The following is a 16,685-nucleotide window of genomic DNA, read 5'->3' on the forward strand; positions in this document are numbered from 1 at the left end:
AGCCAAGGTCATTTACAGTCAGCCCTGGGTGAGAGTTGGTCTGTAAAGAAGGCTGAGCACCAAAGAATTGATGCTTTTGAACTGCGGTGCTGGATAAGATTCTTGAGAGTCCCCTGGACAGCAGGGAGATCAAACCAGTCAATCCTAAAGGAAATCAGTCCTGATATTCATTGGAAGGACTGATGCTGAAGCTGAAGCTCCAATACTTTGGCCACCTCATGCGAGGAGGTGACTTACTAGAAAACACCCTGGTGCTGGGAAAGACAGGGCAAAAGGAGAAAGGGGCAGCAGAGGATGAGACGGTTAGATAGCATCACTAACTCAATGGACATGAGCTTGAGCAAACTTGAGGAGGTAGTGAAGGACAGAGAAGCCTGGCATGTTGCAGTCCATGGGGTCACAAGGAGTTGGACACAACTTAGCGACTGAACAACAGCAACAACGGGGAATGGCTCCTGATCCTAGTGCCTCAGTCTTGTTCTTGGGGAAGAAAGGAAAGCAGAAAAAACAGGCTGCAGCGTTCCCACCAGTGTTCTCCCTTCCCTGTGAAAGGCACTCATGCAGCATCGATGCAGATCCCTACCCATGAGGACTGAGGCCTGGCATCTCAGCTTCAGAAAGAAGATCAGCAATTAATTCCCCGGGGACCCACAACAATCAGGTCAGTCCTTGGGAAGGAAAGCACCCCTCGGCCGGGAGCCATGATGGGCGGCAGCAGGCTTGGGGATGCTGAAGGTCTGTAAACACTGTTTCTTTGGCAACAATGACCTCATGTCAGTTCTCCACTGTTCTGACCACTGACCCTCTGAACGACAGAGAACAGGAAGAGGAAAGGAGCCTCAGAAACACATCCTGATGGGCCAGTTGAGCTGGTGGAGAGGAACTGTGGAATCCAGAGTCTGGGAGAAAGAAGGGCTTCCCTGGTAGCTCAGCTGGTAGAGAATCCGCCTGAGATGCAGGAGACCCCTGTTTGAGTCCTGGGTCGGGAAGGTCTACTGGGGAAGGGATAGGCTACCCACTCCAGTATTCTTGGGCTTCCCTGGTGGCTCAGTTGGTAAAGAATCTGCCTGCAATCTGGGAGACCTGGGTTCAATCCCTGGGTTGGGAAGATCCCCTGGAGAAGGGAAAGGCTACCCACCCCAGTAATCTGGCCTAGAGAATTCCATGGACTATATACTCCAAGGGTTTGCAAAGAGTCAGACATGACTGAGCAACTTTCACTTTGGGTACTTTTCACTTTTGGGACAGAGAGGACGGGCACCACCGACTCAGTCTCCCTAAAGCAAAGGGTGAGGTGGCCTGGGCTTTGAAACCAGCCTCATTTATAATGCACTTTGCCATTATTACCTTGTTGTTCAGTCGCTAAGTCAAGTCTGACTCTTGACAACCCCTTGGACTGCAGCACACCAGGCTTCCCTGTCTGTCACTATCTCCCATAGCATGCTCAAACTCAGGTCCACTGAGTCAGTGATGCCATCCAACCATCTCATCCTCTGCCGTCCCCTTCTCCTCCTGCCCTCAATCTTTCCCAGGGTCATGGTCTTTCCCCTTTTCCACCAGGGTCTTTTATTACCTTAATGACTTAAATCACTTATGTACATACTTAATGAGTAAGTATTGTCCTTAGAGGGCCGGTGGGGTGTGAGGCTCAGTGACACACGGGCATCAGTACCGGGACCGCCCCTGAAAGCAGCTCAGGGAGCCCTCCAACCGTCTGAGGGTCCTCAGGGGGCCTCCTTGCCTGTGGGCACGTGCCCAGCAACCTGACCGGGCAGGCGTCTTTCTTGTGAATCAAATAAAACATGGGCTTGTCCTTTGTATGCCATCTTTTTCTTTTTAGTTCATTTTGGGGCCCCTCCACTATTAGATTTTTCAAAAGTATCTGTTCTTACCAAGAGTTACTGAATCCTTGCTCTTTAGTCAGTAGTCACGGTTGTCTTACAAAACTGCTCCAAAAAAGCCATGAAATCACCTGGCACCTGGCAAGGTTCCCACTCAGGGTCTCACCCTTCCACTCACAAAGGAGCTCATTGGTACAAATCATTAAAGGCATGCCTGTCCTCTGAATAGGTGATTGAAGGTAAGGAGGATGACAAGGCCTACTTTAATAATTCCTATGAAGACTGAAGAATGTAATGAAAGTAAACAGCAGACAGCAGTGCCTGGTCCATATGAAGCCAGATAAATTGTGCTTTTATTGTTATAAAATGGGCTGTGTGTAAGATTTGATTTTAAAAAGGATTTTGCTGCTAAAACTATGCTGAAAACAATTATTAGAACTCAGGTTTTTGATAGTTCAGTCTAAGTGAATGAGAAGTGGAATTTGTTGTTCAGGCAGTCAGACAAGTCTGACTCTGTGACCCCATGGACTGCAGCACACCAGGCTCCCCTGTCCTTCACCATCTCCTGCACTTCATTCAAACACATGTCCATTAAGTCGATGATGATGTCCAGCCATCTCATCCTTTGTGGCCCTCTTCTCCTCCCGCCTTCAACCTTTCCCAGCATCAAGGTCTTTTCCAATGAATCAGCTCCTTGTATCAGGTGGCCAAAGTATTGGACTTGCAGCTTTGACATCAGTCCTTCCAGTGAATATTCAGAGTTGATTTCCTTTTGGACTGACTGGTTGGATCTCCTTGCGGTCCAAGGGACTCAAGAGTATTCTCCAGCACCACAGTTCAAAAGCATTGATTCTTTGGCGCTCAGTCTTCTTTATGGTTCAACTCTTATATCCACACATGACTACTGGAAAAACCATAGCTTTGACTATACTGTCCTTTGTCAGCCTAGTGATGTCTCTACTTTTTAACACACTGTCTAGTATGGTCATAGCTTTTCTTCCGAGGAGCAAGTGTCTTATGAACAAGGCATGGGGATGGCTCCAAGGCACACCCTCCTTCCAGGGGTTGATGGACTAGGTGTGCCTACGACATCCATCCAAGAAGAGGGAGCCAGACCACACAGGGAGTTCAAATTTTTCTCTAAAGAAGGGGGCTCCAAACTGCCCACGGTGAGGTCACAGCTAGTAAACCCTCGTTATGAATCTCATCCCTCACATAACTAAAAATAGAAAAGATGCTGCCTAATCCTCAGTGGGTTCACAACACTGCTGAAAATGAAGGCCAGGACCCCAGGGAAAAGGGATGAAGCTTATACTGTCCTCTCTTCCTGAGCCTGTGGGGACCCTGTTATGGACTTTGGACAGCTGGCCACTGAAATAGTCACGGCTTAAAGAGCACCAGATGCCCCTACTGTCTGTACACAGACTTTTGAGCACCCCAGAAAACTAAAATGATGCGATGGGGAAAAGGATCAATGCCTAATGTCAAGGGGATCAATCAACAAAAGCAAAGTGAAGAAAGGAGACTTCATGGCTATAGTTGATGGAGTTTAAGAAACTGGTAGAAAAATTTAAAAATATACATCTTAAATGACCAGTTTCCATGAGTCTGGACTAGTTCATCTAGCACTCTTGAAGCTATGGGAGACAAACTAAATGTATGTTACTTTTAGACGATTATTCAGAAAATCAAAAGAAGAGTATCAAAATCATTCTTTTTTTTTTTTTTGCACACAAAATTCATAGAAGAAAGAAGTCGTTAAGCAGTAAATAACTAATTTAGTTCTTTTCACTTAAAAAGACTGATGTGTTAGTAAGTTTTGAAATTTCAATGTAGGCCCTTCTGGACCTTGGTTAAAATGGGTTGTTAGTAAGGATTATTTCAGATATAATCACTGGATGGCATTTGCAGTTGAAGAAGAAGAAATATGAGTTTTGGACCCAGTCATCACAGAGTCAGGAAGCTAATTCACGGAGCAGGACCCAGTCATCACAGAGTCAGGCAGCTAATTCACGGAGCAGGACCCAGTCATCACAGAGAAAGGAAGCTAATTCATGGAGCAATTAGTGAAATCTGTAAGCAACACACTCAGAAATTCAGTGACATACAACTGAAAGCGACATGCTGGGGTGCACGCTATGAAATGTTGTGTCAGGATAAACTGGTGCTGTTGCTACGCACAACAGTATGGAGGTTCCTCAGAAAACTAAAAATACCAGCAATTTTAACTGGTCCAGCAATCCCACTCCTGGGCATATATCCAGACAAAACTATAATTCAAAAGGACACATGCATTATTTATAGTAGCCAAGACACGGAAACAACTGAAATGTCCGTCCATACGTGAATGGATAAAGACGTGGTGCATGTATACACAATGGAATGCTACTCAGGCATGAAAAGGATGAAACAATGCCATTTGCAGCTACGTGGATGGACCTAGGGATGATTACACTAAGTCAGTCAGATTATTCCAAGTCAGATCATCACTAAGATGATCATTCTGAAGTAAGTCAGACAGAGAGAAACAAATACCATATGCTATCACTTATGTGCAGAATATAAAACACAACACTGCTGCTGCTGCTGCTAAGTCGCTTCAGTCGTGTCCGACTCTGTGCAACCCCATAGACGGCAGCCCACCAGGCTCCCCCGTCCCTGGGATTCTCCAGGCAAGAACACTGGAATGGGTTGCCATTTCCTTCTCTAATGCATGAAAGTGAAAAGTGAAAGTGAAGTCGCTCAGTCGTGTCCGACTCTTCGCGAGCCCATGGACTGCTCCGTCCATGGGATTTTCCAGGCAAGAGGACTGGAGTGGGGTGCCATTGTTTTCTCTGAAAATACAACACAAATGAACTTATCTACAAAACAGAAACACACTCACAGACACAGAACACAGACTTACGGCTGCCAAGGTGGGAAAGGGTTACCCTGGGAGTTTGGGGTCAGCAGATAGAAACTAGTACACACAGAATGGATAAACAACAAGGTCCTATTGTACAGCTTGGGGGGTTATATTTCACATCCTGTAATAAGCCATAATGGAAAAGAATATATATGTAATAAACCATGATGGAAAAGAATATGTATCTGTAAAACTGAATCACTTTGCTGAACACCAGAAACTAACACAACATTGTAAATCAAACGTTAAGTCAGTAAAAAGATGAACATGTAGCATTAAGAGAATAAGGCACAAAGTCATCTGTGAGAGCCTCAAAATGCCATGGAAAGTTTGTCCATGTGGTCTAATCAGTTTCTACTGGCTGGGACTTTTCCATCAAAGGCTGCCAATTTTTACCCCATCAGGACAGACTCAGGTATAGAATCTAAACAAGGAGAATAACGTCTACGGCGGAAGAGGAAGTGGAAGGCACGGCACTGAATCGGTAACAGCACACAGGAAAACAATAAAAACAATAAGAACCCAGGAGATGTGCTTACCGGCAGGAAAAACAAATTTTGCGCACGCAGAATCGCTGCCTGGTTACTTGAGCCAGAAAGACTCGTGTTGGACGCGTTGGCAGTCGGAAGAATTGTTTCCTCTGAGTCACTCAGGAAAAACTGCAAAGAAAATGTTGCTGCAATGAATCAGTGCAAAGGAGAGTAAAGGGTTAGCAGGTGGGGGCTCAGCTTACTAAGGACATGTTTCTTCGGCTCATTGAGCAGCGTTGTGGGGACCGTTCAGCCTCTTTACTTCACTGCTAATCCCTTCATCTTCTCTTTGAGGCTCTGGAAATTTCTATCGAATAAGTAAGGAATACTTGCTGTGCTCCACAATGCACAGTGAATTCCAGAACTCCCAGACTGATGTTAAGGAAAACAGAAGCACCTCTGTTAAACAGGAATTTAAAATGAACCAAGCACAGGGAAGACAGCTTGGTTAGAATGACGTTGCAGGCTGTCATCGCCACCTGCACAGTCAACTCTCCATCATGAGATGGGAGTCTTCACTCTGTGTTTTTGCAGTATCTTCATCTTCACCAAACGCATCAGTGGAGTCTCCTGAATTTTGTATCTTAAGAAAATAAATTAATTTTATGGGAAACGTGCAATAGCTGACGCCAACATTTGCCTCTACTATTTGTGAGTGCTTGGCAGCTCAGGATCACCAGGGGTAAAATGGGAGAGAAAGGATGCTCTCAGGACTATTGGAAAGGGGGTCCTAATTTAAAAAGGAAGCAATCCTGAGAAAATAAATATGATTAGCTCTTATAGGGGCTTTCCCACTGGTTCAGCAGTAAAGAATCTGCCTACAAAGCCGGAGATGCAGGTTTGATCCCAGGGTCAGGGAGATCCCCAGGAGAAGGAAATGGCAACCTACTCCAGCATTCTTGCCTGGGAAATCCCATGGACAGAGGAGCCTGGAAGGATACAGTCCATGGGGTCACAAAGAGTTGGACACGACTTACGACTAAACCACAATAGTGGGTACCAACAGCAGCGCCCAGAAGGAAACGGCCAGTCAGTTAGCAAGGGAGGAAAAATCTCTTCTTTCTTTCTGTTTCTCTCTCCTTCACTCACCCACTCTCCTCTGTTTCTCTCTCTGTCTCTCTCTTTCCTGGAGAAGCTACCATACAGATTGCTTAGGATCAGTCACTTTCTATCCTGTGACTGCGGGTCAGACAGTGAAGATGAAGCAGAGAATCGCGGGCCAGGTTCCCTTATGAAAGATATCCCTCTCCTCCATGAAACTAGGCTAGGCTTTCTGCGCAGGGCTCGCCATCCATGCTCAAGGTCTAGAGAGGAAAACTTTCCTGCAGTTTCTGCTGCTTTTGTTTGTCCTTTTGATGGTGGGCTTCTTGTCAAAGACCTCCAGCAATTTACTTAGGTAAATAAGAAGGCATTTGTTTAATATATTGTTGAGAACATTTCCTCTCAGATTCCAAGAATGGTTCTAGATATAATGTTTCTGCACATTATATATTTTGATAAAATGCTGCAAAATACTAATTTAAAAGTCAAATAAATGTAGATTTCTTTATTTACGAATTGTTGTTTGGTCGCTAAGTTGTGTCTGACTCTTTGCGACCCCATGGACTGCAGTATGCCAGGAGATATTATTATTTACTATTAATACTAAATAATTTATCAAAAATGTCACAAACCCTGGATGAAATATAAATGTGATGATTACTTGGAAAAAATATAACAGGAAAAAAATGGAGTAATTGGTGGCCAAATACAAGACTCCAAAATGTAAAAATTTAGATTTGACAGACCCAACATACATTTGATTTAAATACTAATGGAAACAACAAATAGAAGGAGACCGTTTAGATTGATAGGTTACTAGTCTCAGGAATCTGAGATCTTAAAATAATTAAGGAAAAAACCTTCTTAATTATATCAGCATAAAAAGAAGAAAATAAATGAGTAATAATATATCCTGTGAAAGCTTTGTCTTGCAAGAAGGCTCTGAAATAGTAGGATGGTTGAACTTGAAAAGCAGTGGAGAACTTTAATTATCACATTCAGGAATGCTTCATTAACCCCCTTCAGCTACTTTTTTCTAGTATTTAATTAACTACCCCTAAAATCAAGACCTCTTCGTTCTGTCTCTGTGGCTTCACACTGCATTTTGGAACCAATTTTCCTCTTCTGTCTCCTTAGCCACTTAAAAATAACAAACTCCTAATTACAGCCAGGCCAAGCTTGAGGGTTATCAATCCCACATCCTTCTCCCTCCTGGGTTAAGGTGCCACAGCTTTCTGCACAGAATGCATTTCTAGTTTCATAATTATTTGGGGGAACTCCTCTCTGGACATATTTTAGTATTTCTACAACCTTTGCCCTAGTTGGGAAAATGGTATTCTCATCCCGGACAAGATATCCCAATTAAGTGCATATTTTTTAGCCCTCCTTCCAAATGTTACATTTCCCAGACAATGTAAAGCATCTCAGAATTATGTTTGTCAAACAATATGAAATTGTGAACATGCAATTTAATACCGTGCTTGTGCCTGATAACATCATTGCTTGCCATTTGGTTGGAGTTAGAAGTAATTATCCAATTAGAATTAGATTATCAATTAACCACTAGTTAACCATGGCTAACTCTGTGTCTAGGTGGCTCACAAATCTGGGCTATTTATAATAATTCTCTGCAGCTCCTTGGGAAAGGTGCAAAATTTTGGGAGGCATCACGTGATGAAAGTGTCAAAATGTCAGAAAAAAAATGGAAGAGGATTTGAGCTTCTCAGACACGGCTCTGAATAGACAGCTGGGAACTAAAATGGAACAAAACACACAGGTCTTTTGCTATTTGATACCCCAAACCCTATATGTGTGGGAAAAAAAAAAAAAAAGTCAGGATAACTGGTTGGTTTTCTCTACTTTTTATTGGAGCATGGTATTTAAAATGTCCTGGTAATATCTCACAATTCATTTTAAATGAAGCTGACCTGGACATTTTGTAATTTATGTTAGTGTGTGCATGTATGCTAAGTCACTTCAGTTGTGTCCAACTCTTTGTCACCCTCTGGACTGTGTCAGGCTCCTCCTTATATGGGACTCTCCAGGCAAGCATACTGGAGTGGGTAGACATGCCCCCTCCAGGGGATCTTCCCCACCTAGGGATTGAACCTGCGACTCTTATGTCTCCTGCATCGGCAGGCGGGTTCTTCACCACTAGCGCCACCTGGGAAGCCCATGGTAGCGTGTTGCTGCTGCTGCTAAGTCACTTCAGTCGTGTCTGACTCTATGCGACCCCACAGAGGGCAGCCCACCAGGCTCCCCCTTCCCTGGGATTCTTCAGGCAAGAACACTGGAGTGGGTTGCCATTTCCTTCTCCAATGCATGAAAGTGAAAAGTGAAAGTGAAGTCGCTCAGTTGTGCCCGACTCTTTGCGACCCCATGGACTGCAGCCTACCAGGCTCCTCTGTCTGTGGGATTTTCCAGGCAAGAGTACTGGAGTGGGGTGCCATTGCCTTCTCCGATGTTAATGTGCAATGAGAGGTAAAAGAACACCATCCCTATTGACCCTGGCTCTTACAAGGGCTCTGAGACTTCAGCTTGGGAGAAACATTAGTGACTGAGAATCCACATGGAGGCTCAGCATGAAGGGGCCTGTCCACACAGTCAGGAGCAGAGAGAGCTGGCAGGGGGGTCTCAGTCCTCACATCACCCCTGCGGCTTCTCTCTCTCTACCAAGGGAAAGGTGATGGCAAGGGGTGACATAAAAGCAGTTTAATAAGGGCTGTTTACCACTGGCTGGAAAAATCCAGGGCAAACTGGGAGTTTTTCCCTGCTGTGAAGGGACTCAGCATCAAAGAGAAAATGAGAACCTTAAACATGTTATCTGAAGTGGGATGAGCCAGACACAAAGAGACTAACAGCATGTCATCTCACGTGTATGAGGTTTTCTAGGGTGGGCAAGTTCATCATGGCAGAAAGCAGAGTAGACGTCACCAGGGGCTGGGGGTGAGGGGAAGTCGTTGTTCACGGGAACAGAGCTTCTGTGCGAGACGATGACAAAGTTCTGGAAATGGAGAGGGTGAGGGGAGCACAAAACTGCAGATACACTGAATGCCCCTGAATGTACACTCAACCACGGTTAAAATTATAAACTCTGTTATACATACTTTCCCCAAAGGAAAAACAACAAGCACTGAAAACAAAAAGACGGGGGGGGGGGGGTGGGGGGAGGGGAAGAAAGGAAAGCATTTTTTCCTTTACCCTAAAAGAACACTCCAACATCACAGGAGCCACAGAAGAGGGTCTGAATGTGCTGTGACTTTAAAATGATGACCTTCTGTGAACAGAAGTCCATCTTCTTCCCAGTGACTTAGGGCTTCCCAGGTGGCTCAGTGGTAAAGACCCCAACTGCCAACGCAGGATATGCAGGAGACGTGGGATCCTTTCCTGGGTCAGGAAGATCCTCTGGAGGAAGAAATGGCTACCCACTCCAGTATTCTTGCCTGGAGAATCCCATGGACAGAGAAGCCTGGCGGGCTACATTTCATGAGGTTGTAAAGAGGTGGACACGACTGAGTGACTGAGTAAGCGCACACCCAGTGCCTTAAGGAAAGCTTGCTCGGGAAGCAGCCCCTCCCCTAAGCTCTGAACAAAAGAGCTGCTCTTCCCCTTGGAATGTTAGTCCAGAGCCTGGATAAGCTTCACTGGGTTAATCACTGCTAACAAATAGCAATATGCAGAGTACATCATGAGAAACGCTGGGCTGGAAGAAGCACAAGCTGGAATCAAGATACCCAAGAGAAATATCAATAACCTCAGATAGGCAGATGACACCACCCTTATGGCAGAAAGTGAAGAGGAACTAAAAAGCCTCTTGATGAAAGTGAAAGAGGAGAGTGAAAAAGTTGGCTTAAAGCTCAGCATTCAGAAAACCAAGATCATGGTATCCGGTCCCATCACTTGATGGGAAATGGATGGGGAAACAGTGAAAACAGTTGCTGACTTTCTTTTTTGGGGCTCCAAAATCACTGCAGATGGTGACTGCAGCCATGAAATCAAAAGACATTTACTCCTTGGAAGGAAAGTTATGGCCAACCTAGATAGCATATTCAAAAGCAGAGACATTACTTTGCCAACAAAGGTCCATCTAGTCAAGGCTATGGTTTTTTCCAGTGGTCATGTATGGATGTGAGAGTTGGACTGTGAAGAAAGCTGAGCACCAAAGAATTGATGCTTTTGAACTGTGGTGTTGGAGAAGACTCTTGAGAGTCCCTTGGACTTCAAGGAGAGCCAACCAGTCCATTCTAAAGAAGATCAGTTCTGGGTGTTCTTTGGAAGGACTGATGCTAAAGCTGAAACTCCAATACTTTGGCCACCTCATGTGAGGAGTTGACTCATTGGAAAAGACTCTGATGCTGGGAGGGATTGGGGGCAGGAGGAGAAGGGGACGACAGAGGATGAGATGGCTGGATGGCATCATTGACTCAATGGACATGAGTTTGGGTGAACTCCGGGAGTTGGTGATGGATAAGGAGGCCTGGCATGCTGCGATTCATGGGGTTGCAAAGGGTCGGACACAACTGAGCAACTGAACTGAACTGAACAACTTGGGAATAGGGCTGTTTGTCTAGAAACTGTATTCTTAAAAAAAGTACCAGGATAAGTTTAAAAGCTCTACTGCATTAAATAGTAGTCTCCCTAGGAGGGAGGTTTTCCAAGTGGGGCTAGGGAAAAAAAAGCACAGACTTACTGCTGAGAGCATCTGACCACATAAAGGTAAAGACTGGTACCCGCCTCCCCAGTGGGAGAAGCCATCTTTCCTGAATGTGAATGAGGGTCCTGGAGCCCACTTCCCTTGCCTGGCACCCCCTGGGGATGCGTGTGACCCCAGGGCAGTCACAGCACCCTGCAGTGGGGCTGGGAACAAGGGACCTTGTGTCTGCCTTATGCAGTCAAAACTCATGTGGCTGGGGATCTAGTAGCTGGAGAACATTTCTCTGTAAGTCATCAGATGTGATCAGAGAGGGCACTTGATGGACCAGTCCTTCCCATGATTAAAAAGACATGATAAGAAAACCCACTAACTAGGGAAAGTATTTCTTCTCTCTACCCAATGTTAGATTTTGTACTGTTTTGTGATATTTCCTTGAAACAAAAATAAGAGCCTCTGGCTGGGGAAGAACCACTAAATCCATCAGGAATTGAGAAAAATAATGGGCAGGAACAAGTAACTTAAATCTTTTCCTTGCTCCAAGGCTCTAGTCCTATAGGAGGCAGCCCAGTGAGCTGAGCCTCATTTCATTCTTTCTCAAAGTTGATCCATCAGACTTTTATTGTGTCTTCCATAGACTTCTCTACCGTACTTGGCAATGCACTTCTTTCTTTTTGAGGAAGGAAAATGACACCGGAAGACATATTTTGGGTACAGAAAATGCATTTCTTCACTCCAAAGGGATTGCAGTTACTGTGAAAGTGAAAGTCACTCAGTTGTGTCCAACTCTTTGCGACTCCATGGACTGTACAGTCCATGGAATTCTCCAGGCCAGAATACTGGAGTGGGTAGCTGTTCCCTTCTCCAGGGGATCTTCCCAGCAGTTACTGTAAAAATGTGTTAATCGGTGGCTTCCTGGTGGCTCAGATGGTAAAGAATCTGCCTGCAATGCAGGAGACCCAGGTTCTATCCCTGGGTGGGGAAGATTCCCTGGAGGAGGACATGGCAACCCACTCCGGTATTCTTGCCTGGAAAATTTCATGGACAGAGGAACTTGGTGGGCTACAGTCCATAGGGTCCCAAAGAGTCAGAGCTCATCAAACATTTATAGACAGTGACTGAACTGCCTGTCAATCACTAATTATCCTAGGAGAAATACAACCAGCTTTCACATCAGATTTGTTTCCCATTTCAATTCTGCCTTTTAAAAATTAGGTGATGAATCCTGGTTTTATAAGGTCAAACTGGATTTCATAAAAAAAAAAGTTTTCATTGATTCATTCTTCTCTCATTTAGTAACTGTGGAATGGCCCTTCCTTGTATAAAAGGTGCTTTCCTGGGATGCAAGGGAAAAAAAAAAAAAGACCTCACCATTAGGTGTGTGATGTTGTGTTAAATGCTGTGTCAACTTTCAGGATGCGTGCACAGGTGAGCACACACGTGAGTGAATACACTTTGAAGGGATGTGTGCTGTGTTTAGTCACTCAGTTGTGTCTGACTCTTGGTGACCCTTTGGACTGTAACACACCAGACTCCTCTGTATGTGGGATTCTCCAGGTGAGAATACTGGAGTGGGTTGCCATTCCCTTCTCCAGGGGATCTTCCTGACCCAGGGATCGAACCTGGGTCTTATGTGCCTCCTGCAGTGGTAGGTAGATTCTTTACTCAATGAGCCATCAGGGAAGCCCTCCAAAGGGATGAAGAAGCTTAATGATAAGGGCTGGGGGCCACAGGACACACACTTGGTGTATCAGAACCCCCCAGAGCTCTAGCTAGTGCTATCCTTCAAGGATGCTCTGCTTCTCCCTGCGCCACCCGTTTTCATAGTGAAGTCCACTCTTTCCAAGCTGTTCCCCCACAGCTCACTTTACCAAGCTCTTCTTGGAGCCGGCTGGCACTTTCTCCCAGAAAGCTGGCCCCCAGAGCAGCAGGACTAACGCACACATGCTTGCTATGAAGTCCACCACAAGGAACCTGCTTTAGGAAATGCCCCTGTTTCTCCAAGGCTCCCGCCACTCCCCGTGTCTCTGTCCATCTTCCTCTGCGGTGATGTATTCACGCACATGCCATAGCCAACCATACTGCCTGTGTGGGAAGGCTGGAATGCAGCAGATAGTGATCCACTTGCTGAAGGGCTCTTCTGGGAAAGGCTAGTGTTCAGTTCTGCATCTCATGCTCCTCATCAGGAGGCCACCCCCACCCCCAACTCTGCTGACCATCCCGGGGCCACAGTTACACTCTCCTTGGGTCGTCACGCAGAGAGCCCTCGGGCGGTTGTGGGGACGCCTCATGAACACAAGTCTCAGGCTGATGGCGGCCAACATCCCTTCCAGCCCTTGAGATCTGAAATCCCTCCGGAGGAGGATCGTTCTTGAGGGAATTTCCTGTCCAGACCAGGTACCATGCCCCAGCTCTTCCCTGGTCAGTCCTGATGACGCCTTTGTTAGAAATAAGTGCTGTCATGATCCAAGGATGCTTGAAATCTAGAAGAGAGGGTCTCCATCTCTGGGGCAAGGTGTCATCACCCTTGGCGCAGGAAGACGGCCTTGGATGCTGTGCATGTCCAGGGGGAGGGGAGATGGGCTGGGAGAAGTCCGGGGGGAGGGCCGGGATGGTGGAATTGCCATGGTGAACGTGACACAGCAGGACAACACCACACAGGAACCCAAGACCAAGGGCCAGCTGGTCCTCGGGAAGTCTTCCGTCTGCATGGACTTGACTGCAGAGCCCTTTCTCCCAACAGACACCATCAGTTCTTACTGCACAGGCCCAGCTGGGGGCAGCCTCTTTGCAAGCTGAGCTCTGAGGCTGAGCAGGTGTGTACCAAGGAAACAGGAGTCACAGGGACACCCCTCAATGGCCCTTGCCTTGGAAGAACACCTACCTTAGGGCCCGCGCTTCTCAGGGGAGCTAGCGGGAGCTGGGCTGTGTAGTCAGGGGAAGCGGAGGAGCCAGCACAGCTCTAAGCCCACGGGAGGACACCCAGGAATCCACACTATCCCCGCCCTGATGGACAGGAAGAGGAAGAAGGGAGGGAAGCTGGTGCTTGTCTGCCACCTTCTTCCCGGGTGTGCTTAAGGTGGACTTAGAGGCAGAGTGAAGGAGAAGGGGCCAGTCCACCCTGGCCACTGCTACCCCAGCCCATCCGCCTTCCAGTTGGTATCACCCTCACCTGAATCTCCAGGTGTGTCCGTACAGACCATATGACCCATGGTATGACGTTGCGGACAGATCTCAGGCAAACCGTCAAGGTACCTGCCTACTTCTTCAGCCTTACTTTTTGCTGCTTCATAGAACACATTTCTCTCTTTGTCCTCGTGCTAAATGTCTTCCCTCCTGATCTTCCCTCCATCATCTAGAGAAAACTACTTGTGTCCATTTTCAGAATTCCGTCCTGTAGGCCCGGCCCCCCTGTCCTCGCCCCGCCCCTCACACTTCCACTGTCAGACTCTCTCATAACCTCTGACCCAGCTGTCAGTCTCCTAAACTTGGCCATAAACTCCGGGGAGACAAACTCTCTCTGGGTTCCAAGGATATAGTGAATTACCAGGTGTGTATTTATGCTCAATATATGTTCTTTTTTTTTTTGGCTGAGTGAACGCCTGGTGGTCGATGGTGATGATGTGAGAATAATTAAAAGGATGTGTCTTAATTGGCACTGATTACTGACGAGTCTGCTTTGAAGGATATACCTCTAAAAACATTGATACAGTAAGAGCAACCCCTGGTTCAGTACTTACCAAACGCCTGATGCCATCCTGCTAGGAGCATCAGTTCATTTACCTGAAAAATCCACCTTAGCAGAGAAGTGTCAGTTCTCACTGAGAAAGTCTCAGCTTTCTCATGAGAAGTAAAGTGGAGCCTGTGGAAGCTTTTAATGAAAATTCTCCAAAACCGCCCAGCTGGTTAAGGTGGGAGTGATGGTGATGTCTGAAATCAGGCCCTTTAAAGCCAGAGCAGCACCGCTTTCCCACTGCAGCCTCTCTAATTTGCTGATTCTGGTCTTCCTGGTGATTAGGCTGCTAACATTCGGTGGCATTTCCGTAGCTGGAGTCAGGACGAGCTAGGGGGTGGGAAGCTGCTGGAAGGAGTCTCCCTCCCTCCCTGGGGGCCTCCCCAGGAAGCACCCTTCCCCTATGCAAAACGGTTGGATGTTGAATTTAAACAGGCAGCAATGGGTGTCGCTGAAGGAGCTATGGGGAAGGTTTCAAAATGCCACGAGATGGACCAAATCCCACGAGATGGACACCATGGCACGTCTGGGCCGGGGAAGTTTTCAAAATGCCACGAGATGGACCAAATCCCACGAGATGGACACCATGGCACGTCTGGGCCGTGACTCACCATATTGAACACGGCCATGGTCAATATGATGGCCGTGGTGATGACCGTCAGGGAGATCCGAGGCCAGGGCCGGTTGGCGATGATGCCCGATGACTTTAAAAGCCACAGGAGAGAAGCAGATGCTTTCTTGCTGCATTGCTAAGAGCGGAGAGAAAAAGAAACGCGTTGCTATTTTATGTATTTTTCTCAAGTTTCTCAAGGATGTTTAAAACACAAGATGCACCGATCTTCTTCACACATGAGACCAGTAGACCATGTTGGCATTCTTCTTACAAGCTGGGAACAAATTCATTAAATTTCTATGACAAACTACGACACGCTTGTATGTCCTTTAAGAGAGACCTGAAATTATGTTTAAAAATTCTTCTGGTAAAGGAAAAATACGCCAGTCAATTAAACGACTCTGGCGGATGTGTTGCGTCTCAGATCACAGCTGTGAGGAAGCTGTTTTCAGAAATTCAGGTGATTTGTGTAGAAAACAGCTCAACATGCAGCTAATCCTCTGAGTTCATCTGGACCACACAACACGATAGTTTGGAACCTGTCCCTATGAAGATGGCACCCAGTGCTCTCCGCTGTGGCTCGTGGCGATGGCTGTACCTCATCCTGTCCTGAGACGGCTTCCCCCACGTGGAGAAGCTCTACTTTTTATTATAAAAATACTATTTTTAATTGTGTTAAAAATACATAAGATAAAATACATAAGATAAAATTTACCCTCTTAACTGTTTTTTTTTTTTTAACATTCTTAGGGCTTTTTAAAAAAATTGGAGTATAATCGCTTTACAATGTTGTGTGGGTTTCTGCCATACAACAAACAAGATGAATCAGCTATATGCATACTTATAACCCCTCCCTCTTGAGCTTCCCTCCCACTTCATCCATCCCACCCCTCTAGGTCATCACAGAGCACTGAGTTGCTGCTGCTGCTGCTAAGTCACTTCAGTCGTGTCCGACTCTGTGCGACCCCGTAGATGGCAGCCCACCAGGCTCCCCCGTCCCTGAGATTCTCCAGGCAAGAACACTGGAGTGGGTTGCCATTTCCTTCTCCAATGCATGAAAGTGAAAAGTGAAAGTGAAGTTGCTCAGTAGTGTCTGACTCCCACCAGGCCCCTCTGTCCGTGGGATTGTCCGGGCGAGAGCACTGGAGTGGGGTGCCACCGCCTTCTCTGGCACTGAGTTGGGCTCCCTGTACTAGACAGCTGCTTCCCACCTGCTATCTACTTCACACGTGGTCATGCACATATGTCAATGCTGCTCTCCCAATTCGCCCCACCCTCCCCTTCCCCCACTGTGTCCACGTCTATTCTGTAATTCTGTGTCTCTATTCCTGCCCTGCAAATAGCTCTTAACCATTTTTAAGTGCAGAGTTC

The 16,685-nt window shown here is 46.4% G+C and overlaps 1 protein-coding gene across 4 annotated transcripts in view; it reads right to left on the minus strand.

The window, feature by feature from the left end:
* ADCY2 (adenylate cyclase 2) overlaps window positions 1-16,685 on the minus strand; it is a 456,786-nt gene that overhangs the window by 58,579 nt on the left and 381,522 nt on the right. For all 4 annotated transcript variants that reach the window (XM_055554954.1, XM_055554956.1, XM_055554955.1 and 1 more), the window contains 2 exons: window positions 15,313-15,450; window positions 5,286-5,405 (listed from right to left, as the gene is read on the minus strand). In XM_055554954.1, the coding sequence (XP_055410929.1) occupies window positions 5,286-5,405; window positions 15,313-15,450 (258 nt within the window). The remainder of the gene's footprint in view (window positions 1-5,285; window positions 5,406-15,312; window positions 15,451-16,685) is intronic.

This window comes from Bubalus kerabau, chromosome 18 (genome assembly GCF_029407905.1).
Source record: "Bubalus kerabau isolate K-KA32 ecotype Philippines breed swamp buffalo chromosome 18, PCC_UOA_SB_1v2, whole genome shotgun sequence".
NCBI classification, from domain to species: domain Eukaryota; kingdom Metazoa; phylum Chordata; class Mammalia; order Artiodactyla; family Bovidae; genus Bubalus; species Bubalus kerabau.